Below are 25,459 nucleotides of genomic sequence, written 5' to 3' on the forward strand. Positions count from 1 at the left end.
ACCGCACCAACTCCTTTTAAAGGTAGTAAAAAAATCTGGAAGTCCTGATGGACAACACCCTAACTTTAGAACCACTAATAAATGCAATAAACAAGAAAGGCTTCTTCACACGGCAAGAAGAATCTTACCTTTCCTCTCCTTCACCCACAAAACACTCAAAATCATCACCCTAATCATGTCAGGAATCGACTATGCAAACAGCCTCTATTTCGGGACACCAGAATACCCTCCTGAAGAAACTACAACGGATCCAAAAATACAGCAGCCAGACTCCTTCTCAAACTATCCAGAAAAGACCACATCACTCCAGCCCTAAAAACACTGCACTGGCTCCCACTGGAACATCGCATCACCTTCAAAACAATGAGCATAACGCGCAGGGCAATCAGCGGACAAGGAGCTGAATTCCTGAAAAAGAAACTAAATCTACAGGCTGACAAGACTCCTCAGATCAAGCAACGAAATTCGTCTGGAAGAAAAACCATACCTTAAGAAAAAACTTTGGGGCTCCTCCTTCTCCCACTTAGCCGCAAAAACCTGAAACATCCCGAAAGAAATAAACACCAAAGACCACCTACAATTCAGAAAACTACTAAAAACCTGGCTCTTCAACATAACAGACTCAAACTGAGAAACCAAATGAGAAAAACAATGAAAAGGTTGACAATCTAAGACAATGACAACATCCCCAAAACCGAATAAAGAAATTCTTACTACAACAGGAGAGACAACACTAAGTCTAATAGGACACAAACGACACCCATGAGTACAGAACCAACATCCCTAGCCAACTCCCATCAAACAACCATCACCCACGCGATAAAATGCTACTATAGTTCATACCTGTATAAAGCTAGGTGAGTGTTAGCGCCTGCCACACCAACTAAGCTGTGGATATTGGCAGGGCCATGGACGAAGAGAGTTGTGAATGAAGGCCGATGCTGCACATGGAGATAATTGCAAGCGCTAGCATTGCCACATTCCAAAGGAGGTAGTAGTGGTAACATGAATGAGCAACCAAATAAGAGGGTGAAGCCGAGGAGATCGAACTCATGGAGGCAGCAAAGCCGGGTTTACCAATGCCACCCTCCTACTAGAGTGGATTGGGAATTCTCTCTGGGCTAGACTACAAGGGACGCACAAAGGCCTGCCCGCCCCGCACACACACAGGGGCCATGTAGACGGCCGGTACACAACTTGGGCAAGGTTTTGCAAATGAACGGATGCCATATGGTAAAGGGACCGTGAGCATCACACAACCCTGTTCTGACGCAGACACGGTGAGACACATACCCCCCACCAAATTAGAACTGGGGAAATGTAGCGCCTCACTTCTAGACAGCAATGCCAATTAACCAACCCACCAACAACTTCACCCTCTGCATACACCTCTCACACTCTAACCAAACAACCAAAAACCTACAACACAACAATCCGCACAAACCTCACTACATTGCAACAACAAAAAGCACACATGAACCACAACAGAACACGTCTCCAAGCCGAGCCAACGGAATTCCGGGCACTCTCTTGCACTTCTCCAGCTTATCCCTCCAACTCTCCCCACCCCTCCTTTTTCCTTTCAGAGCCGCCAGAGCGCCAGGAGACCACTACGGTGGTGATAGTGCGCGGTACAAATATCCTTTAACATAAAGTGAGAGTACTTTGAAGATGGATGACTATCTGACTTGGTCTTTGTCCTTTTCACATTCTTTTGGCTGTTCTATGGCCCAGCTACCCGGATCTGAACTGCATCCCCTAAAATACCCCAAACTGCCCATCAACACCCCCCCACTCCCCTCCCCGACCAGAGTCTCCCCGACAGACCCAAACGCCCATATTCCCCAGCTCCACCCCTCCCCCACACTCCCTGGTGCATGCCAAAGTAGCTAATTGGTCCTTGGGCCGAGTGCCCGCGGCTTCAGTGCACAAAAACTGCCAGGGTCTTAAAACCCCAATCGTGATTCCAAGAGGTTCTCCCAGAAGCGTATCTCCGTCCTCCCCCCCCCCCTCTACCCCTCCCCTCCCCCAGGTCTCTGCTGCAATCTTGCAGTGTCCAAAGAAAATGCCCCTCCCTCAGCAGCCTGCTCTGTCAGCTGGATCCGCTTTTGCTGACATTCTTAGGTTGACTTTGAGGGGTCGTACCCCATAATTGGTGCCCCTTCGTTTTTGCTTTGATCGTGACCATTCCCATGTTTTTGTCCCTTGTGGAGCCCAGGCTTCTGCTGACGCTGCCGGGCATGTTTCCTCTACGTCAATTTGAAGCAGCTGCCCTCCCCTCTTCCTTTGTCGTGATTCTGCGTTGTCGGCCTTCCGATTGAAAAAAGGAGGCCAAAGGGGAAGGTCCATTAATACCCGATCCGTTTATATTATCACCACAACTCCCAGCTCTCTTCTTTTCTGCAGAGTGGCCGGGGCAAGGACCTGGTAGAGTTGGATTTCCACCCCATTGTACCGGATTGGTTCCGCCAACGGGGCACCACGCAAGATTGATTTTTTTGGGGTAGCGTGCTAGTGCAACCAGTATGTGTCTTGGCCGCGCCCCGTGGTATAGCCTTCTAGGCCCAGTTCTATGCACCCTGTCGATAGGGATGTCCTCATCTCCCTCCTCGGCTCCCTGGTACCCCAATAGGTGTGTGAAGATATGCAGCACTGTCAATTCCACGTCCCCTACAACTTCTGGCAGGTTCCTGATAAGGATGTTTGATCTGCAAGATCAATTTTCTAGATCTTCGCATTATAGTTCTACGTTATGGGCAATCCTAGCGAAATCTTCCAGTGCTTCATCCGTTTTGCGATTGTCTTCCACCATTTCCTGGAGAGCTCTTTCTGTAACATCTGATCGCCCTTCCAACGCCGCAACATCTTTCTTTACGTCTTTCAACGTTTGCTTCACCCCTGCTGTGAATGATGCAAATTGCGCCGAGAACACGGTGGTAAGTTCGTCTTGGAACCCCTGAAAACAAGCTTCCATATCCGCTTGGATGCAGCCATTTTGCCAGTGGTAACACTTTCCTCTCCTTGGTGTGTGCCTTGGGGATCTTAAGCGGTGTGGGGCGTGTTTACGGGCTGATCTCCATACAACGCTGCTAGGCTAAGGAAGGGTTGCATGCTGCCGCCGATTGCGACTGCTTCCCTGAAGTGTTTTTTTACCATTGTCTCTGGGACACTGCACACTTTAATCGCCGGGTCAGGGGGTAATAGGCTGCAGACTAGCCTGTGCCAAGGGCCCACGTTCGGGCCCAAGGCAACCTTTTACCCGTTTGGCCTCACTTGAGCTAGCTGCTGATGTGCTGGGAGAATAAAGCCCAGGGGGCACACAGGTGGATTGTATGAGCAAGCACTGCACTGTTATTGGGTGCCAGGGTTCAGATGCGTTGACAGTCTCTCCCTTCTCCAAATCCAGGAAAGTGACCTGTTGTGATTTAGACAGTTCAGTGCAGCCTGTACCTGCGTTGCTGCCTTCTCCCCACTTCATGCTCCACTAGCGATCCTGCCCAGCCAGCAATGCTAATTTTTAGCAGTGACCCTCATCATCTCCATGTACGTGTGACCATCCGAGTACTGGGTGGGGAGTAGGCTGGCCCAGGCCCCGTCTTGCCAGAGCGTTCTATGCCTCATGGCTTTGCAAGGGTGCCTGTCGGTGGGCTCTAGATGAGGGGGAATGAAGGCAGGCGGTGGTGGGAGGCAGGTGTCTATGCTTCCAATCCAGCCTCCTCCGACTCGCTGCTCAACACAAAATTCCTGGCCACAGTTACCTCGGCCCATATATTCGTCTGTGCAGTTCCAGAAAGGGCTTTCATCCAGATACCCAGCAAGGCTGGTTTATGCAAAGTTTTCCACCAGCCGGCCGCTCTTCCACTGCCCAGTACGCTCCCACCCAAGCCTCCACTAAGCTGTACGCGGGGTGCCGGGCATCTATGGTAAATTATAAGTTACTCACCGCAGTGACTAACGTACTCCTAGTCCATAGTTCCCCTTCCTCAATACTGCATGGGCGTCCCTCACTAGGGACGGGAGACGGAACCTTTTTCCAACAGAAAAAAATCTTTTAAAAATGTAGAGGTGCGCGGGGAAGCCCACCGCGCCAGTCCTCAGTCCCCTTTGACGAGTTGACAATATTACTATTGTCTAATGACACCAGTTTTAATAGGGGGGTGGGTGGGGAAGGATGGTGGGAAGTATGGCGGAAAGGGGACTATGGACTAGGAGTACGTTAGTCACTACAGTGAGTAACTTATAATTACTTCTACGTCCCGTCCTCTTTCATCCATATTATATGGGCAATTACAACTGAATGCAGCCCAGGGTGGAGAGGTGACCCTCCTAAAACAACAAGTTCATTAATACTGCCTAACCAAATGCTGCGCCCGACCTGGAGCTGGCAGCCAAGCAGTAGTGCTTACAGAAGGCCGAAGGCGTAGCCCATGTAGCTGACCTGCCACATAACGTACCTTTGAAAAGCCACAGTCGTAGCTCTTCATAAGCCTCCTTGATGGCCGGTACTATCCATCTTGCTATGGAGGCTTTGGAAGCTTGATAGCCTGGCCTTGATCCACCGAAGGTGACAAAGAGCCTCAGATTGGCGGATGCTCTTGGTTCTGTCCATGTAGAATTTCAGAGCAAAACCCTCTGAGCGTCGTCCTTAGGGTCTGCGAAGAAAGTGGGTAACACCATCTCCTCATTCAGGTGAAACAAGGAGACCACCTTAGGTAAGAATGCAGGGTGAGTTCTAAGCACCACCTTGTCCTTATGGATAGTATAAGGCTCTGAAGTCACCAGTGCCTGGATTTCACGGACCCTGCTTGCAAATGTAAGGCCCACCAGAAGGGCTGCCTTAATGGTGACTAGTCCGATTTCCGCTGACGCCATGGGTTCGAAGGGTTTATGCGCCAGGACACCCAAGAACACGTTAAGGTCCCACACCGGGTGTGGCTTCTTGATCGGTGGATAGAGCCTGGTGAGGCCCGTCAGATGCCTTTACCAATGGATTAGAGGAAGAAAATACCCCTCAGAGTTCGGGTAGGCTCTGATTGCCGCCAGATGGGTGCAACATGTGTCCACCTGCACCCCCCTGAGGGTGCGAGATGTGCGGAGAAGGATAGGACAGCGCGCAGCTCAATAGATCAACCTTCTTTGCTGCATTCCAGTGGCAAAACCTAGTCCACTTGCTTTTGTACTGGCTCCTGGTAGCATCGCTCCTAGCAACCTGTATGATGTCCAGGTTCGCCTGTGACAGATGTAGATGCCTTAGTATGACCTGCTCACGCTGGGAGGGCCAACCTCTGGGGGCAGGGTGGATGACCGTGCCTCCCTGTGATAGAGTAGGCGAGCGAGAGCCACCTGAGGATGACCATCTGTTGAAGATCTCCTGAAGGACTTGTTAGTTAAACTGCCATTCGTAGTTGTCTGCACCTAGTCTGCTGAGCCTGTCCACCTCCAGGTTGGACTCCCCCATGGAGGTGGATTGCCCTCAAGTGCATGATGTTCTCCAGAGCCCACTCCCAAATGCTGACTGCAACGGTGCATTGGGGAGGAGACCTGGTGCCACCCTGCTCGTTGATGTAAAACATGCTGGTGGAGTTGTCTGTTGGAACGAGTATCATCTTGCCACTGATCAACGGAAGGAAAGCTTTGAGAGTTAGCCAGATAGCCTTCAGCTCTAGCCAATTGATATGGGTCTCCCATTCCTGAAGAGACCAATTTATGTGGACACACTGGCTGTCAAGGGTGGCTCACCAACCCTTCGAAGAAGGGTCAGTGGCGATAGTAACCTGCGGCGCAGGTTGCATGAAGGGCCTGCCTATCCTCAGATTGCAGTCCGTGCTCCACCAGACAAAGTCCCTGTGGAGAAAGGGAGGAATGCCGACGAGTTCTGTCTGGGAACCCCGCTCCTGGCTTCATGAGGCTGCGAAGTGCTGTTGCAATCGTCTCATTTCAAGCCTTGTGTCCAGTAGACATGCTGCCATGATGCCCAAGAGGTGTTGGTACCACCATGCTGAGGTCACCGCTCTGCTGAGAAAATGACCCGTGGCCCTTTTGATGGCTGTAATCATGTCCTCCGAGGGGAAAGCTCTCTCTGAGATCGTATCCCGGATGAGCCCCAGGAATGTTAGGTTCTGCATAGGCTTCAGCTGTGACTTCTTGAGATTGATGGTAAATCCCAATTTGTGTAGCGCATTCATGAGGGCAGAGATGTGATGAACCCCCTCCAGGGATCTCGCCCCGACGAGCCAGTATCTAGGTATGGATAGACGTGGAGGGCCAGGGTCTCGCGTGAATTCAATGCTCATGAATATTCGCTGTCGTCAGGCCGGGAATCCTCAGTAAAAGAAAAAACTGTTTCACTTTCAAACTGTATTTCTCCTCTAAACCAATCACTGTCCTCTGGGTCATACTGCCCCCAGCCAATGACAGTCCTATCCCTAAGACATGCCTCTAGCAGCCATCTTCAGATTTGGTAAGCATGTAAAGTAGCAGTATGACCAAGAAGAGCCACAGAGGAGTAGGAGGGAGGGTTCGCATGTGAATCCATGCCAGACGCATGCTGGTGAACAGTAGTTACAGGTAAGTAAGGAACAAGTTACTTACGTGTAACTTTTGTTCTCCAGCATGGGTCTGGCATGGATACACATGCTCATGAATATTCCCTGTCAGGCTGGGAATCCTCGGTAAGAAAAAATCTGTTTCAGTTTCGTTTCTGAACTGTCTTTCTACTAATAACCAATCACTGGTCTCTGGGTTATACTACCCCCAGCCAATGACTGCCCTCTACCTAAGCCCCTCCTCTGGCAGCCATCTCCAGATTTGGTAGCACAAAGTGGCAGTAGGACCAAGAGAAGAGCCGCAGAGGGGTAGGCGGGAGGGTTCCGATGTGAATCCATGCCAGACCCATGCTGGAGAACAGTTACAGGTAAGTAACTTGTTCCTTCTCCAGCATGGGGTCTGGCATGGATTGACATGCTCATGAATTCAAGAAGACATAGCAGTACACACATGCACAACCACGGGAGGTGGCAAGGCTCAACATTAAGCATTTCAACAACTCAACATTAAGCATCTCTTACCTCTTCACCAGGCTCACCTTCTAGCGAACATGTTGCGCAGCACTGCCTGACCGACTCTGGACTCCTCCCTGGAATCTTGGTCGACGCAGTAGAATTTCGTGAAGGCGTGTGTCGACTTCCATGTAGCAGCCCTGCAGATGTCCAGCAGGTGCACACCAGACAGGAACGCTGTACTAGCAGCGATTGCTCTGGTTGAATGGGCTCCGACGGCCGGACAATGGTCAGTTTGCCAAGCGGTGACAGTGCATGATGCAGCCGGACAGCCATCTCGAAATGCAAGCCTTTGAGAGGGCCTTCCCTTGGTTCACAGGGCCAAAGTTCACAAACAGCTGTGATGTCTTCCGAAAACTGTGTTCGGTCCACAGAGAACTTCAGCGCTCAAGCCACATCCAGCGAGTGCAAAGTCCTCTCAGCCGGCGACTAAGGGAAGAAAACCGGTAACACCAAGGGCTCGTTGAGATGGAAGTCCGACGGCACCTTGGGCATGAAGGAGGGGTGCATCCTCAGCACTACCCCCGTCTCGTGGAATGTCAGATATGGAGACTTGCAGGAGAGGGCCTGGGATCTCACCCACTCGTCGTGCGGAGGTGATGGCCACAAGAAACGCCGTCTTCCGCGATAGGAACTTCAGCGGTGCCGAATGCAAGAGCTCGGATGGCTGACCCATGAGCCTGGTCAGCACCACATTCAGCTCCGACACCAGGGTCGGAGCCTTCACCGGCGGGAACGAGCAGAACAGTCCTTTCATGAACTCCTTCACTAAGCGGTGCGACCACAGCGATGACCGTCCCGGAGTTCTGGTGTAGCAGGAGATAGCCGCCAGATGGATTTTGATGGAGGCATGTGCCTCTTCAATTTATCTCCATAGGACTTAAGAGTCGAGGACGCCCTGGCCTTTGCAAGCACCTCCATGCAATCTGCCGGGATATCGTAGCCTCCCAACTCTAGTGCTGCAGGAGCCAGGCCTGCAAGTTCAGCGATCCCGGGTCGTGATGTAGGATGGCACCTCCTTCCCTGGCGAGAAGATCTGCGTCTGTCGGCAGTTTGACTTGGGGGGACGCTGACATGTCCAGAAGGTCCGGGAACCATATCTGCCTCGGCCACGCCGGTGCGACGAGGATCATCCTGCACCAGGACCATCTGAGTTGACTGATGAGTCGCAGAAGCAACGGCAACGGTGGGAATGCATACAGGAACAGGCCGTCCCAGGGGAAGGAGAATGCATCGCCCATGCTCCGCCGTTAGGGAAACCTGCTGGCGAACACTTGGTGTTCGTCGCCGACACATCGATCTGGGGATTGCCCCATCGTCGGAATAGGAGATCCACTTGATCCTGCCGAAGCTCCTTGCTGAGTGAGTCGGCGACCGTGTTCTCTACTCCTGTTAGTTGAAAAGGTACCAGGAACATCCCTTGGGCGACAGTCCAGTGGCACAGATCCTGCGCTTCCTTGGATAGGGCTAGGGATCTGGTGCCCCCCTGCTTCCGGATGTAGAACATCATGGTGGTGTTGTCAGTGAAGACCTGTACCACTTTGCCTTTGAGGGACGGAAGGAAAGATCTGAGGGCCCAGAACACGGCCCGGAGCTAGAGGACGTTGATGTGCAGGGACCTCTCCTCCGGGAGTCAAAGGCCTCTTGCGTGGAGATCTCCGGTGTGCGCCCCCCATCCCTCCAGGGAGACGTCCGTCGTCACCGTTTGCTGATACGCTGGGGTCTGGAAGACCATGCCCGCCACGAGATGCGCGTGGGTGCCCCACCACAGGATCGCCTGACGGAAAGTCTCGTTGGGGAGATCCTGTCTTCAAAGCTTCCCGCCACTTGCATCCAACGGGCGTCGAGGAACTCCTGAAGTGGCCGCATCCGCAACCTGCACAGACACACGAGGTAGATGCACAATGACATGCCGAGCAGGGACTTGATGGACCTCACCCTGGCTACTTCTATGGTCAACAGGCGTTGTACCTTGCCTAGGATGGCCTTCGTCCTCTCCTCTGACGGTGAAGCCAACCGCGCCACTGTCGAGCCTGGCTCCCAGGAACAGGGCATCCTGCGACGGTACCAAGTGGGACTTCGCAAAGTTGGTCGAGAATACTAGTTCCGTGGGCAGGCGGACGGTCTGTGGTCGATGGCAAGTTCTCTTGACTTTGCTCAGATGAGCCAATCGTCCAGGTAGGGGTATACGTGGATCCCCTGCAGGCGCAGCCGCACCGCCACCAGTGCCAGACTCTTGGTAAAGACCCTTGGCGCCGATTTCAACCCGAAGGGCAGAGCCTTGACCTGGTAGTGCCGTCCTTGGACCACGAATCGTAGGAACTTTCGAAGTCCTTTGTGTATGAGGATATGGAAGTAGGAATCCTCCAAGTCCAGCGACGACAGGAAGTCGCCTTCCTCGAGCTGTCCCAGCACGTGCTGAGGGTTAACCATCCGGAACTTCTGGGATTTGATGCATTTGTTGAGGCGGAGAAGGTCTAGGAAGGGCCGTCAACCGCCGGTCTTCTTTCGGACTACGAAATACTGCGATTATACTCCGGAGCCCTGGAGCCTCTCTGGGACAAGTTCTTTCGCGCCCTTTCGCCGCATGGCTCGTACCTCCAAAAGCAGCTGTGGAACGTGGTTCTCTTTCCTGGCCACAGGTGGGAAACAGGGGCACTTCCTTTGGAACTCCAGAGTGTGCCCATGGGCCAGAGCATCCAGCACACAACAGTCGGTGGAGATGGACTCCCACTGGAGAGTGCCCAAGGCATGGGCCGTCTCGGTGTCCACCTTGATAGCCTGCATTGACTCGTCCACTGCCTTGCCCTTCGACGGAAACAACCTGTTCGGCATGTCTAGTACCCTGGTCTGCACGTCCTGACAGAAGTCGGTTGCCCTGAGCCAACCGCGCAGGTGAAGGCAAATGTTATTGCACATCAGACGAAATCCGGTATCAGCGATATCCGTGGCTACCGTGATGGCGTGATCTGAAGCCACCTCACCCTCTTGCAGTATTTCAAGGGCTTCTGCCTGCCCTCTTGTCATCCGGAAGGAAGTCCAGGATAGGAGCGATCTTGAACCACAGCTCCCTATCATAGCGGGCCACGATCGCAAGGGTGTTGGCCGCCTTGATTGTCATCGCCGCCGACGAGATGACCCGACGTCCCATGGCATCTAGTTTCTTCCCCTCGCCGTCCGGCGGGGAAGTGGAAGATGACGCCGTCGCCCCTGCCGCTTTCTTCTTGGCCGCCGCGAAGGCCACTGAATCCGGGGTTGGTTGCGCTCTGAGGCACATAGGAGTTGAGTCCGGAACCCGGTACTTCTTCTCGTACCGGTCTCTCTTCGCAGGGGCCGTGGACGGGTACTTCAGAAGGGACAGCCCTTAGTCCCAGATGTTGTCCAACAGCGCGACTGAGTACGGTTTTCCTCTTGGCTTCCCGTCGTTGGTAAAGAAATCCCTCTTTCTTCCGCTTCTCAGGGCACAGCTGGAAGAGCTCTGAGGCCCTGGCGATCATGGTGTGAAAGGAGCCAATTTAGTCGGGAGGGGACGCTCGGGCGGGAGGCGACGGGAGATCCATTCCGTCGTCGCCACCATCGTCCGTCCCGGTCATCGCCGTCTCCGTCCCAGTCTCCATCTCATCCCTCGGCGGAGGGGATGGAGGTGAAGGACGGAAGGGTGGGGGAGGATGGACTTGCCTCTGCTTGTTTGGAGGACTCCCCGACGCTCCAGGCACCAATGGATCATCGGCTGGAGATAAGGGCAACCTTGTCCTTATCTCTGTGCATGGGGTTTGCAAAGCCAGCAAAATTGCTCCCTGGTATTTTTCCATCGGGATCGACTAGGGCTTCTCCAAAAGCTTACCCGGGTTCTCAGACTTCCTTTTCATCGAGCCAGAGCATTGGCTCGTGGTTGACTATGTTGGTGATGCTGCGCCCAGCCTGGCAGCTGAGGAGCCCGAACCAACGGCGCTCCAGGTGCCCATCGACTCGCTGTGCCTTGTCTTCTGTTGGGTCGCCAGAGCGCCCTCAAAGGTCTTTGAAGACCGCTCAGACTTCTCACCTGCTGCTGGGCTCTTCGTCTCGAGCCAGTGAGCGAGTCGTGTAAGACGGTGCTTCATGGTCCGGGCGGATATGTTCTTGCAGAACTCTCATTCCTCCTCCATGTGCGACTTGTCTGAGTGCAGGGAGTAGAGTCACCGGGAGTGCTCATCTTCCTTGAAGACGTTCTGCATTCCACATCCTGGGCAGTTCCTATACAGCTTGGATCCAGCAGGCGTCGAGTCTCCTTTGTCCTGGGCCATGTCCACACGGGGTAGGCCTCAAAATATCTTCCGGAATCTTCCAAGAAGTGAAATTTGATGAATAACCACCCTTGAGGGGCGTAGAGATTTCCGAAATGGGTACCTGTTAATCGGATGAAGAATCGGAGGAGCTTGAGGCTCGAATTGTCCGAAAATATAAGAGTAAACCCTTACAAAAAATAATACGCAGTAAAAGCTTGAGAGCTAAGCGCGAGGACTCCCAACACTTGAACGTGCGGTAAAAATCTGAAGATGGCTGCCAGAGGAGGGGCTTAGGTAGAGGGCGGGCTTAGGTAGAGGGCAGTCATTGGTTGAGGGCAGTATGACGCAGCGACCAGTGACTGGTTACTAGTAGAAAGACCGTTCAGAAACGAAACTGAAACTTTCTTTACCGAGGATTCCCAGCATGACGACGGGGAATATTCATGAGCATGTGAATCCATGCTAGACCCCATGCTGGAGAACTTGTTCCTTCTCCAGCAAGGGGGGTCTGACATGGATTCACATGCTCATGAAGAATACATAGCAGTAGCACATTACACAACCACGGGAGGTGGCAAGGCTCATCAGAAGCAATACTCTTACCTCTGGAACAGACTCACCTCAAGCGAACAGGTTGCGCAGCAATGCCTGGCCAACTCTGGACTCCTCTCTGGAATCCCCGTCAATGCAGTAGAATTTAGTGAAGGTGTGCGTGGACATCCACGTAGCAGCCCTGCAGATGTCCAGCAGGGGCACACCAGACAGGAACACCGTCGTTGCAGTGATCGCTCTGGTCGAGTGGGCTCTAGGAAAGCCAGGCAGCAGTCGGTGCGCCAACCGATGACAGGGCGTGATGCAGCCGGAGAGCCACCTTGAGATGAAAGCCCTGGACAAGGTCTTCCCATGGTTCACAGGACCAAAGTTCACAAACAGTTGAGAAGTCTTCTGAAAACTCTTTGTGCGGGTCACATAGAACTTCAGGGCACGAGCAACATCCAGCGAGTGCAAGGCCCTTTCAGTCGGTGACTAAGGTTTCAGGAAGAACACAAGTAACACCAAAGGCTTGTTGAGGTGGAATTCCGACAGAACCTTCGGCATGAAAGAGGGATGCATCCACAGCACCACCCTCGGTTCATGGAAAGTCAGGTATGGCTGTTTGCAGGATAGGGCCTGGATCGCAGCCATCCTCCAGGCAGAGGTGATGGCCACGATGAAAGCAGTTTTCCATGAGAGGAACAAGAGGGGCCTGATGCCTAAGCTCAAAGGGGGCCACCATGAGCTTCGTCAGCACCGCATTGAGCTCTTGCGCCAGGGCAGGAGCATTCATCGGTGGGGAAGATCGAAACAATCCTTTGAGGAACTCCCTGACGAGACGGTGAGACCAAAGAGAAGATCTTCCTGGAGACCTGATGTAGCGGGAGATAGCCCCCAGATGCACCTTGATAGAGGCGTGCGCCAGTCCCACCTTGGCCAAGGACAAGTATGGAAGAATCTACTGTGCCATGACCCTTAGAGAGGTGATCTTCTGCGACCGGCACCACGTACTGAAACGTCTCCACTTGTGACCGTAGCACTTCAGAGTCGACAACGCACTGGCCTTGGGGTAAGGACCTCCCTGCAGCCCACTGGCAACTCTTATCCTCCAAACTCTAGGGCTGCAAGAGCCAAGCCCTCAGGTTCACCATCCTCGGTCGTGGTGCAGGATTGCGCCTCCTTCTCTGGTGAGAAGATCCAGGGCTACTGGCCGTTGCACTGGAGGTGATGCAGACAAGCAGAGAAGGTCCGGGTACCAAATTTGCCGCAGCCACGCTGGGGCGATGAGTATAATCCTGCATTGGCACTGTTTGAGTGTGTTGATCACTCGTAGCAGGAGAGGCAATGGTGCAAACACATACAGAAAGAGGTCTTCCCATGGGAAGGAGAGCGCATCCCTCAGATTCCTCGGCTGGTGGAACCAGCTGGTAAACTTCTGGCATTTGTCGCCGTCGCAAACAGAGCGATCTGGGGTCTGCCCCACTTGATGAAGATGCAGTCCACCTGGCCCTGCCGAAGTTCTCACTCGTGGCAGGAGCACAACCCACTGCTGCACTTCAAAATAAAACCCTTTTGTGCAGAAGAACAGTTTCAAGTGAATTCTGTGATCACCCACACAAGGGGTCACCCACTCAGGGTGTAGCAGTGGTTACTCTTCAGCAGAGATTGACCTGACCTTGCTCATTCGTTTTTTGATATTATTGTACCAACCTGGGCAGAGCAAGGCAGTAACCAGGTACCCTTCAGAATACCCGTTCCCCCATCTGCCAGAAATCTGGGTTCGCAATGTCCAGTGCCACCGTGATGGCATGTCTGAAGCCACCTCTCCCTCGGGGAAGAGGGCCATCACCTCCACCCTCTTGCCGTCGGGGAGGAACTTCAGAATCCGACTCAGCTCCCCGTCGTGCCTGCCAGCCTTGATGGATGATGCTGCTATGTAGATAACCTTCCTTCCCATGGCGTTCAACTTCTTCCCCTCGCTGTCCAAAGGGACAGAGGACTACGAGGAAGGGTTCAACAAACTTGTCCTCACAGTCGCCAACACCACCGAGCCTGGCGATGGTTGCGAACATAGGCATTTAGGTGCAGACTCCTGTTGGGAAAGAGCTAGTGCATGCATTCATTCATTCATTCATTCATTCATTCATTCATTCATTCATTCATTCATTCATTCATTCATTCATTCCCAAGCACTTTAGAATTAGGCAAGCCTGAGAGGAAGGGCACTAAAAAGAAGGCAGTTATTTAAATATAAGGTGTAAATAACAAGTAGCTGAACACATTTGTAAATGTTATATTCTATTTAGTTTTAAAATCTCAAAGCATGACAGAAGCAGGCTCTCTGCCAAAAGGAATGTGGCCTGTGCTAAAATTAGATTGTAGAGCTCATGCAGTGTTTCGTCACTGAGTAGCTATGGCAGAGCACACAAAGTGGCTCACCAGCTGTTGGACGTGTCAAAAAGCCAAGGCAGGCTAAGGCTCATGCACACAATGCAGGGTTATAGAAAAAAAGGTTTTGAGGAGATTATAAGACCAGATAATAAAATATCAGTTGAATGAAATATGGAGAGAATGACTGGAAAATCTTTTTATATATAAAGGTTCATAAGGTTGCAAAATGATGAAAAACAGGCGCTACAGTGCATTCTTGCATAGGCTAGCAGAATGTTAAGTAGCATGTCCTAAACGGAAATCTGACCATGAAGGAAGGAAGACTGCAGCACCCCTTGTAGGGAAGATGGACCGTTTTGTCCAGGCCCTAGAAGCTTGCCGTTCAGGGAGCAGAGTTCTTTTCCTGATTCTCACGTCTGTATAGATTAAATTTTTTATCCTTGCAAGATAGACTGTTGGCCTTAATTCCCTAGAGGTGTGACCTTTAATCTGGTGTGAGCGTGATCAAGGGTATCAAGGGTATCCGCATAATGAAGGGGTAGCCCTGTAATTAGGGCCTACCTTACACTGGCATCTAGAACTTTTTCTCCAGCCTATCCCGCTTGGCCAGAGTCGTGCAGGGGTTCTGCAAGAGGGCCAGGCCCTCGTTCCACACATCGTCCAGCAAGGCTTCCTCTTCTTAGCTGCAGACTGGTCAGGGGCCGCTGGAACCTGGGCTTGCAGCATCCATTTTTGGATTTCAGACACCAAAGTGTGCAGGGTCGATAGGATGTCCAGGGATACATCCCTCAGTGGAACTGGCATAATCTGAGTACTAAGCCCTGCACAGTCTTTGCCGCTGTCGTCCTTGTCTTAGTTTTAGAGTGTGAGGGCCAGGATAGGATTACAGACACAGAACGCACGTTTTGTTTGGATATCTTGACAAGGGACAGACCCATTTGTTTTGGTTAAGGTAGGGAAAATACCTCCTTAGGGATAGGGCGGCGTTTTCGACCCTCCATTTGCTTTAATAAAGGTTTGTCGCGACAAACAGGTCTCCTCTGTGTCCGTGTCTCATTCCTGGTTTCTCACATCAGACTTGTGAGAAACAAAGGCCCATACCAAGTGAAACAATACTAGAGTCCCCACATAGGAAAGAATACTGCTAGAAATCCAAAAGTATATGAATCACAGAGAAGAACAAGTTACTTCTTACTTTGTAATGTTCTTTCGATGGGATGTTCCTCCAACGTATTCCTTATTTTCGATGGGATGTTCCTCCAACGTATTCCTTATCTTAGATCTCTTTCCAGCTTTACTGGCCTCGGAAATGTTTTCTCTCTAGAAGGCGCTGCGCGTCGACGTCCGCCGAGTCGATGTCCCTCGACAGCCGCCGTATCGACGTCATCCTGCCTATAAAGGCCGCGCGCAGCGTCCGTTGCTCAGTTCCGTTTTGTAGCCCACAATAATTCTTTCTGGACTAGACTAATCACCCTGAAGGAGCGTAAGCTGCAACAACAAGGGAAGTAGTACTGCGGGGATGGATGGGAGGGTCGATAAGGAATACGTCGGAGGAACATCCCATCGAAAGAACGTTACAAGGTAAGTAACTTGTTCTTCGAAGGGATTGTGTCCTCCGACGTATTCCTTATCTTAGATAGGCTCCCATAGCAGTATTCTGTTATTGGAGGTGGGAGTACTGACTTCATGCTTCCTTTTATTGATGAATAGGATGCAATACTGCCCTTCCAAACCTAGTTTCCTGACTGGAGGAGGAATCCAAGTTGTAAAACCGTGTAAAGGTATGGACGGACGACCATGTGGTAGCCGCACACATGTCTCGAACCGGCACTCCTCTTTTGAGGGCCGATGAAGCTGCGATACCTCTGGTCGAATGAGCCCTAAGATTTTGAGGGGGCTCTTTTCCTGCCAGTTTATAACATTCCAAAATGGCTAAAATAATCCATCTGGAAATGGTCTGCTTAGTTATCGGTAGCCCCAGCTTGTGACCTGCGTAGCCTACAAACAGCTGGTCTGCTTGTCTTATCCTAGCCAGTCTACTAATGTAAAAACTTAAAGCCCTTCTTGGGTCCAGCCTGTGTAACCTCTCTTCCTCTTTCCCCAGATGGGGAGGAGGATAGAAAGATGGAAGGGTAATCTTCTGTGTGATATGAAATTCAGAAACCACCTTTGGGAGGAAATTAGGCTTCACTTGCAGAACAACTTTGTCTTTGTGAAAGATTGTATGAGGGGGTTTACAAGAAAGCTTGTAACTCGCTCACCCTTCTAGCAGATGTAAGTGCTACTAAAAAAACAGTCTTAAGGGTAAGAAACCTTAACGAACAAGAGTGGAGTGGTTCGAAAGGTGTGCCCATCGGGAAAGTTAGGACTAAATTTAAATCCCATAGGGGAACCTGGAATGGTCTTGGGGGATAAACGTTAGTAAACCCCTTTAGAAACTGTATTACCAAGGGTAACTTGAAATAGGATGGTTCTTCCGCAGTGCGCTTAAAGATGGATAGCGCTGCGAGATAGCCCTTGATAGTGCCAACTTGAAGGCCTGAATTTGCCAAGTAGAGTAGAGAGGATAACACCGTTGGTGTACCACATGAAAAGGGGTCGATATTCTCTTCTCTACACCAGCTGCAAAATCTGTTCCAACGGCAGCGGTATAAAGATTTTGTTGCTGGCCTTCTTGCCGAAAGCAACACCTCCATAACGTCACCAGGGAGGTCCCAATCCTTGTACCTCAGCCTTTCAGAAGCCAAGCGTGAAGGTTGAGGGTTTTGACGTCTGGATGGAGAACCTGACCTCCCTTCTGTGAGAGCAGATTCTCTCTGAGTGGAAGTCGAATTGGAGGGCAGATGGACAAGTCTAGAAGGTCCAGGTACCACGTTCTCCTGGCCCAATCCGGGGCAATTAGGATCATGGTTTTCCGGAATCTTCTCAACCTCCTGATCATTTGAGGAATGACAGGGACTGGTGGAAACGCATACATGAGTGGAAACTCCCAGTCCACTATGAACGCGTCTCCCAGAGCTCCTCTCAGGGGAAATTCCCTTGAACAGAACAGATCGCACTTCCTGTTGACACTGGTGGCGAACAGATCCACCTGACGGGTTCCCCCAAAGGGCGAAGATCTCTTGAAGGACTTCCTGAGCTAGTTCCCACTCGTGGGAGACTGTGCTCTGCCTGCTCAGAGCGTCCGCTGTCAAGTTCTTCTCTCCGGCTAGGTGAACTGCCGATCGAGAGATTCCTTCTTGGATTGCCCAAAACCAGAGCTGCATCGCCTCTCTGCACAGTGGTAGTGATCCTACGCCTCCTCTTTTGTTGAGGTAATGCATGGCCACTGTGTTGTCCGTCATTATCAGGACATTCTTTCCTTGTACAGATGGCAGAAAAGCCTTCAGGGCAAGTCTGATGGCCCTCAGCTCTAACAGGTTGATATGTAGTCTGGACTCCGATGGAGACCAATGACCGCTGATCGTCAAGTCGTTGGCGTGGGCTCCCCACCCCTTAAGTGAGGCATCCGTGACTACTGTTATCTCCGGCCAAGGATGCCAAAACTGCTCTCCTTTCAGAATGTTCTCCTGACAGGCCCACCACTGAAGGTCCCGAGCCACCCTGTCGGGAACCTGAAGATCATCTGTCATTCTCCCTGAGAATTGTGACCACTGAGTTCTCAGTGCCCACTGGAGAGATCTCATTCTCAGGCGAGCCTCTGGCACTAGGAAAATGCAGGATGCCATGAGGCCTAGCAACCTCAAAAAGTCGAAGGCTGGGACACGTTGGGCATTTTGAAACTTGGTGACCATCTGTAGAATATCTTGAGCCCTCACCTCTGGTGGCGAGGCTTTTCCCAGGGAAGTGTCCAGGATCGCTCCTATGAACTGGAGTCTCTGCGATGGTATCATTTGTGACTTCTTTAAATTGAGGGAGAAGCCCAGTCTGTGAAGGGAGTGGCAAACATAATCTAGCTGGATCTGAGCTTGTTCCGAAGATACAGCTCTGATCAACCAATCGTCCAGGTAGGGGTAGACGTGAATCCCTTCCATCCTTAGACTTGCAGCCACTACCGACATTAACTTGGTGAAGACCCTCGGGGCAGAGGTCAGCCCAAATGGCAGAACGCGAAATTGATAATGAGAGTTGCCAATTGCGAACCTCAGATATTTCCTGTGTTTGAGATGGATTGGCACATGGAAATAAGCGTCCTGAAGGTCCAGAGATAACAACCAGTCCTGGAACTGAAGGGCCTGAAGGATCTGAGAGAGAGTTACCATCGTGAATTTGTCTTTCCTGAGGAATTTGTTCAATTCCCGCAAGTCCAAGATGGGTCTCAGTCCTCCGTCTTTCTTTGGTATGACAAAGTAAGTGGAGTACCAGCCCTTGTTCCTCTCCGCTACAGGCACCGGTTCTATGGCCCCTTTCTCTAGCAGGTCTAAAATTTCCTGCAAGAGGAGCGGATATGGAGCTTTTTGAGAGCTGATCCCTGGTGGATGACTGAGGTATGCGTAGGAGAGGCAGGCAGTAACCTTGTGCAACTGTTTCCAATGCCCAAGCATCTGACGCGATAGCCTGCCATTCCGCCAGATGTTGAGTTAATCTGCCTCCTACAGGTGTCTTGTGAGGGAAGTCCTCAGAGTGATTTAGGGGCGGCTGATGCAGATGCCGATGGTAAAGAGGCACCTGCGTTGCTGCGGCTTTTGAATATCTACCCCATCCACCTCGGGTAGTTCTTCTTTGTCCCCTTTGAGCCGGTCGTCCTCTACCTCTTCCGAATGCGGAGTAGAAGCGAAAAGACTTGCCTCTCACAGAGGTTCCTGTGGGATGAAAAGGTGTCCGACGGATTGCTGCGCCTAGGGATTTTGCTGCTGCCTTTGATGTTTGCAGTTTTTCTAAACTGTCATCCGCCTTTTTCCCAAACAAAGAAGAGCCATCAAATGGCATGTTCAAGAGCCTGGCTTGCACATCTGGGGCAAAACCAGACTTTCTCAACCAAGCAAATCTCCTGGTTGTTGTACTTGCCGCCATTGCTCTGCTGATACTGTCAGCCGAGTCAATGCCCGTCTGGAGGGATTCGCACATATCGTCTTTACCGTCCTTTATGATATTTAGGAACGCCTCCCTTTCTTCTCCCTCCGGGATGCAGTCAGCCGCTGTAGAAGCACACTCCCAAAGTGTATGGCTAAATCTAGCAAGGGTGCAAGTAGCATTAATAGATTTTAACGCCATGCTACATGCCGAAAAGACTTTCTTAGCCATAGCATCGTATTTCTTACCGTCCCTGTCCTGTGGGACGGTAGGGTAAGCAGTCTTGATGTCAGTAGAAGATGCTGCCTGTACCACCAGACTTTCTGGGGATGGGTGTTTGGACAAAAACTCTGGGTCTGCAGAAGATACCCTGTATTTAGCAGACCGTTTTTTATTTACTGCCGGGACGACATCTGGGGTTTCCCAGTTCGTCATTTTTCTTTGAAGAGCTTTATGAAAAGGTACTACAGGATCCTCCTGTGGACCTTTATCAAGAATATCCGTGAGGTCATCCTGTTGGAAAGCCAGTGAAGGTGTTTACCACCCCATAAATTCTGTAATCCTGGCCATTAAGGCTCTATAAGGGGTTTCAGCATGCTCCCCCGGGTCTGGCCTAGCGAACTCCACCTCTGGGGAAGTGTCTAAACCACTTGCCTCATGTAAGGAATCATGGAGTTCCTTTAATCTGCGTTCCTCTGAGGATAACTGCTCTTGAACTGGGGTTGCAGATCCCTGCAACTCAAATGGCTCTTCTTGATCAGACAGTTCTCCCTCTTCCATAATTGAAGACATTGTTCTCAATTGGTCTGAGCTCACAAAGGGTGTGAAACCCATCTCCAAGGCAGAGGGTGGCAAACTTGTCGTAATCGGCCTCGAAAACGATGTCGTCAAAGCCGACATCGAAGGCTTCGAAAGTGGCGTCTAAAACAAAGGTGGAGGCCTCGAGGTCTTCGATAGAATCGGAATTCTGCTCGAGGATATCGACAATCTCGACGACATCGAAGACCTGGGAATAGCCACTGGGTGCGCTGCAACCGTGACTTTCCTTGGCGTCGACGCCGGTGTTGAGGATGGCGTTGAGTCGACAGACCCGTGTGTCGAAGGTCCCTTCGACAACGGCGTCGAAGACACCGACCTCGGCGAAGGATTGAAGGTCTTTGCTTTACTCGAGGGTTTGTGACGCGCTCGAGAAGCTTCCTTCGCTGGGTGCTGCGACTCGCGGCATTTTGGACCTTCGGGTCTTTCGACCAGAGCATCACTCTCGGCAGTCTTCGAGGGGGTCGAGGCCGCTTTCTCAAAGACGCTCATCATATTTTTTCAGAATTCCTCCCATTCAGCCCGGGAACTATGCTTCGTGGGGCAAGGGATTCTCTTAGGTGAAAGAGTAAGAGGAGGATGAAGAAGGGGGATCTTCGGCGTCTCCTTTTCGAGTGCTTCGATCTCGAAGAGTGATGGGACCCGCTTCGAGACCTGGAGCGCGAATGGTGACAAGGAGACGAATGTCTCGACTTCGTCGAGGAAGAAGAAGCTTTAGAAGTCTTACCTTTTTCCAGCTTCCCCCTACGCTCCTTCAGGGCTTTAGCTGTCATGGACATACAATCCTCACACTCCGAACAATGGTGTTCAGCTCCCAAACACCACAGACGGACCCTGTGAGGGTCCGTTAGCGACATCTTTTTTCCACAGTCTCTGCATTTTTTAAAGCCGGACTGAGGGGTCGTCGGTTCAGACGAGGAAGCCATCGAGTATGGATCGAATATCTCGAGGAAAATGGAATAATATATCTACGAAACTGAGCAACGATATTCCGAGGCACTGAGTAAGCGCGGAAAAACGGAACTGAGCAACGGACGCTGCGCGCGGCCTTTATAGGCAGGATGACGTCGACACGGTGGCTGTCGAGGGACATCGACTCGGCGGACGTCGATGCGCAGCGCCCTCTAGAGAAAAAATTTCCGAGGCCAGCAAAGCTGGAAAGAGATCTAAGATAAGGAATACGTCGGAGGACACAATCCCTTCGAAAGTTTAATCTTAAAAGGGGATATTCAAAAAGAGTGAGGAAGAGGAAAGGACCTGGGAGGGATTTGCATACATAGTCCTCCTGAAAGAGATATCTGGCAGAGAGGCAAAGGTCTAGATCAACATTGAACCACCATAGAACCCTCTCAAACCAGTTCTAGACATGAAGAGACTTGTAAAGGCACCTAGAATTATGAGGAAAGACACAGAAGTTCACCCTTTATGTTCCAAGTAAATGATTTAGGACTTTATAGTCTACTGTGACTGTTACAGAACAGCAGGTCTGAGTAACATTTCTATTTTGGGTTTATATCACAACCTTTGTGATTTATTGGAACTGTGAAAGCAAGACAACCTGGAAAGCCGAGAGACAATTTCCAGAGACATTCTTCAAGAGGGGGTCAGAAGTAAGACAACAACAAGCGTACCACTTGCCTGGATTGCTTTTTCTTTGATAGGGGTAGAGTCAGGTAGATAGCTTAGGTTTGGACAGACTACAGAATCAATTTCTTTATAAAGTCCTGACAAGCACCTTTGTTTTGATTTATTAGATTGAGAAACTCTCTCAAAGCAATAGCTGGGAGGATCGCTCTGGGGCAACACCTTCGTCTTTGAAGCAAGACGACACAGAGCAACATAGGTTTGAATACCGGTCAAGCACTTAGACTGGTGCACGGCATTATAATAGATTTGTTTAATTAATTAATAGGGTTAGATGAGGGATTTTCTTTTAATTTACTACATCCCATCTCCGATCCACAACAGGTAGCATGACATGGGAGTTGTACAGCACTCCAACAAGGGCATTAAATTGCACAGAATTACACTGTCTATGGAAGTGTCAGGAGACTCACACAGATGACAATCCAAGACTTTCAATTTAACTACTTAAATGAAAAGTGGCAAATTATATGAAGTTGAAGTACCATTTTTGTTTTAACAGTTTGACCAATTGACTTTTTCAGCCTTGGGGATAGAGCTCTGGTTGGTTTTTACATGTAGGAACATGTTTTTGGGTGGTTGATAGTGTCCATGAAAGTTTAGTGGGCAATGATATGGCTCCAATAAAGTTGGTTCGAGGTAATTTTTTACACATGACAAAACGGATTTCATAAAGTTCCTCAAATAGGCATTAAATGTATGCATGCAGAAGGACTTATTCGTAGGTCTCAGGAACTAGCGCACAGACAACACCAATCAGAGCACCCCACCACTGAAAAAAGGCTTTGCATACTCATCCTATAATGGGATGATACATGGATGGTGGACACTTTAGGAGTGTGGCTTTTCCTACCTTTCCCACGGACTTAACTCCTTGGTAGGACATTCAAGTACATTTAAAGTGGATGTGTCTTCATCTGTACTTGAGATTGCAAGTCTGACAACTATTTTGAATTATCTAAGAATTGTGACATACTATTGCTTACGGATTGTCAAATGTAAAGTTTGATGCTTGATATAAGAGTAATGCAGCCAAATAAAGTTACCCGTTGGAAAGCATTAAGTATGTAATTATTTTTGTATAAAACAGTTTATATAATCACTGAACAGTTATTAGACAGGAAATACCTGAGGACGTCTGAAGTCTGATTAGAGTCGAGAGGGTGGGAGTGTTTAATATGAAGCAGCTCATCTGATTGCACTGAAGGCACATGGAGGTGCAAAGAGGCCTAGGAAACAGAACAATGTTCATGGTTATTCTAGAATTTGCAGTCACGTCAGCATAAATCTACCTCTCAACGTAGGTATCCTTGAAAATACAAAACACAAGTCAGCTAGGTCACATAAATTGTGTCCCTATTTTCACCAAAGGCCCAAAACAATGCACTGCTAGAAACAAAATTACATTTTTGTAAGGATTTCCAATCAAGAAACTGTAACAGACAAAAGGATAACCAATGAACAGATCCAAGACTTATTTAAAAAGCACAACTCAACATGCTCGACATCAATGATTAAATCCAGGGTACCCCTGTCTTTTTAATGCTGCATACTGCATTCTTCAATCTGGGGCTGATCATAACGGATCTAGAGTGAAAATGTTCTGTGCGTTAAAAATCCACCGGCTTTGATCAGACTGGAACATACTTAGCAGGTACAAATTACTCACCATAGAGAGTCATTATTTACCATGTCCCCACCCCTTCTTACAGAATACTGGGATATCCATGCAGTAGGTAGTGAGTGTGGAGCATATTGCGCAAGCACATAAAAGCAATGGAAGGCAGTGTGCAAAACTATCAACATGTAGGTCCACTACTTCTTCATCCACTGGATTCCATATTTCAGCTCCACTCTGACCACGAATGCCACTTACAAAGTAATGGCACATTGTGTGTGGAGCCTCTTTAGGAAAGGGGTTGTGGACTAAATGTACAGGAGTTAAAACAGTGAATACATCAAAGTTATGTACCTGTAGGTATAGCTTTCCAGCATGGCTAGGTTTTTTATATTCACCCGCTTATTTAATATTTTACAGCAAATTGGCTACCCCAGAATAAAAACCAACATCAGGTTCACAAACAAAATACATGTTATTATGAAGCATGCACCCTGTACCATGGTTTCTTTTGAAGTTTATTGGGGCCAGATTCCACTTAAATGCCACCAGCCAAGCTGGACATTTCACTCATAATACCTCAGGTTCGAAGTACTTGAAATTTGTGCAAACAACTGCAAGGCAAACCGTGTTGGTTGTATGTGAATCAATATATATTGCTGGAGAACTAGTCTTGCAGGGAAGGAACTTTGATCCCTTCATCAAAGAATCTTTTACAGATTCACATGCTTATTTGACATAAAACTAGCAAGCGGAAAATAAAGCGGAACATGGGACCACAGCTTAACTTCAGTTTTTCAACACAGCTTGGTCCACCAAGTATCCCATCTGGCATCTTCGTGTAGGCAGAAGCCATGCTGAGCGCCATCACAGAGTTCAAGTGTGCTGCTTTGTCGAGGCCTCAACAGGCCGTTAGCCAGGAATGTAGTTTTTACAGTCTTGTCTTTGGTAAAATGTCCAGTTATTCTGCCTGATAACTGTCTCCTAACTCATTTAAATTATAATTTGAGAAATTGTACTAACTAGTAAAAGTGGCCTTTGCGATACTGTTTTCTCATGGCCATTCTGCAGGCCACAAATTGTTAACTCTGCCTAAATTCTCTGGATCCGGCAGTATGATAACGAAGTTTAAAAATGCAAATGAAACACTTCCTGCACAATTATCTTCAATCTACACAAAGGTATCAGGAGAATACACAGACATGAGCCTTGAACTGTGACATTTCTGTAAAAGGCTTGCCAATCAAACACTTGCAGCTTTTCAGCCAAGCACTTTCCACCGTTGGTGATGTCCGGGAAAGCTCTGTATCATATGCTGTTCTGTGGCTCCAAAGTACTGCAAGTCTAGCACATACCAGACCAGTTTACCATAAATGTCTTCATATAAAACGTGCAGTTGAGCTGCTCTGAACTTATCTGTCTGCATTCCTAGCACACAGCCAGGCTATGTTACCATCACTGCCTCCGCACTCCGCATATAGAGCTACCTCGCCATAACGCTCTGCAGACCTAGCACACAACTGGGCTATTTGTCTATAAAATTAATAGTTACTCATCGTAGTGACTAACGTACTCTTAGTCCCCTTTTCCTCCGTACTGCATGGGCGTCCCTCGCTAGGGACGAGACACAAACATTTTCACCAGAAAAAACCTTCTTTCCCTTTTATTTTAGAGGCGCGCAGTGCCACTACTTAGTCCCCATAGACACAAACATATTCAACATTGCCTAATGAAACCATTATTATTAGGGTGGGGGGGAGGAAAGGGGACTAAGGACCAAGTATGTTAGTCACTACAGTGAGTAACTTAATTACTCTTACGTCTCGTACTGCATGGGCAATTACAAGTGGATGTATCCCCAGGGTGGAGAGGTGACCCTCCTTAAGAAAACAAGTTCCTTAATACTGCCTGCCCAAATGCTGCGTCTGATCTGGAGCTAGCATCCAAACAGTAGTGCTTGCGAAGGCCGAAGGCGTGGCCCAATTAGCCACCCTGTTGGTGACCTGCCACAGAACGTGCCTCTGGAACGTGACCGCCGTGGCCTTGGCTCTGATAGCGTGGGCATGCACATTTGCTGGGAATGGTTTGTGCTGCCCCTCATAGGCCTCCTTGATGGCCGA

At 49.9% G+C, this 25,459-nt stretch overlaps 1 protein-coding gene across 1 annotated transcript in view; it reads right to left on the reverse strand.

Moving 5' to 3' along the window:
- The window catches only part of MED13 (mediator complex subunit 13), a 1,760,496-nt gene that overhangs the window by 18,938 nt on the left and 1,716,099 nt on the right, over positions 1-25,459 (reverse strand). The window contains exon 29 of the mRNA XM_069615091.1: positions 22,850-22,950. Within this exon, the coding sequence (XP_069471192.1) occupies positions 22,850-22,950 (101 nt within the window). The remainder of the gene's footprint in view (positions 1-22,849; positions 22,951-25,459) is intronic.

The sequence above is a fragment of the Ambystoma mexicanum genome, chromosome 9 (assembly GCF_040938575.1).
Source record: "Ambystoma mexicanum isolate Mex_15411 chromosome 9, UKY_AmexF1_1, whole genome shotgun sequence".
Lineage (NCBI taxonomy): Eukaryota > Metazoa > Chordata > Amphibia > Caudata > Ambystomatidae > Ambystoma > Ambystoma mexicanum.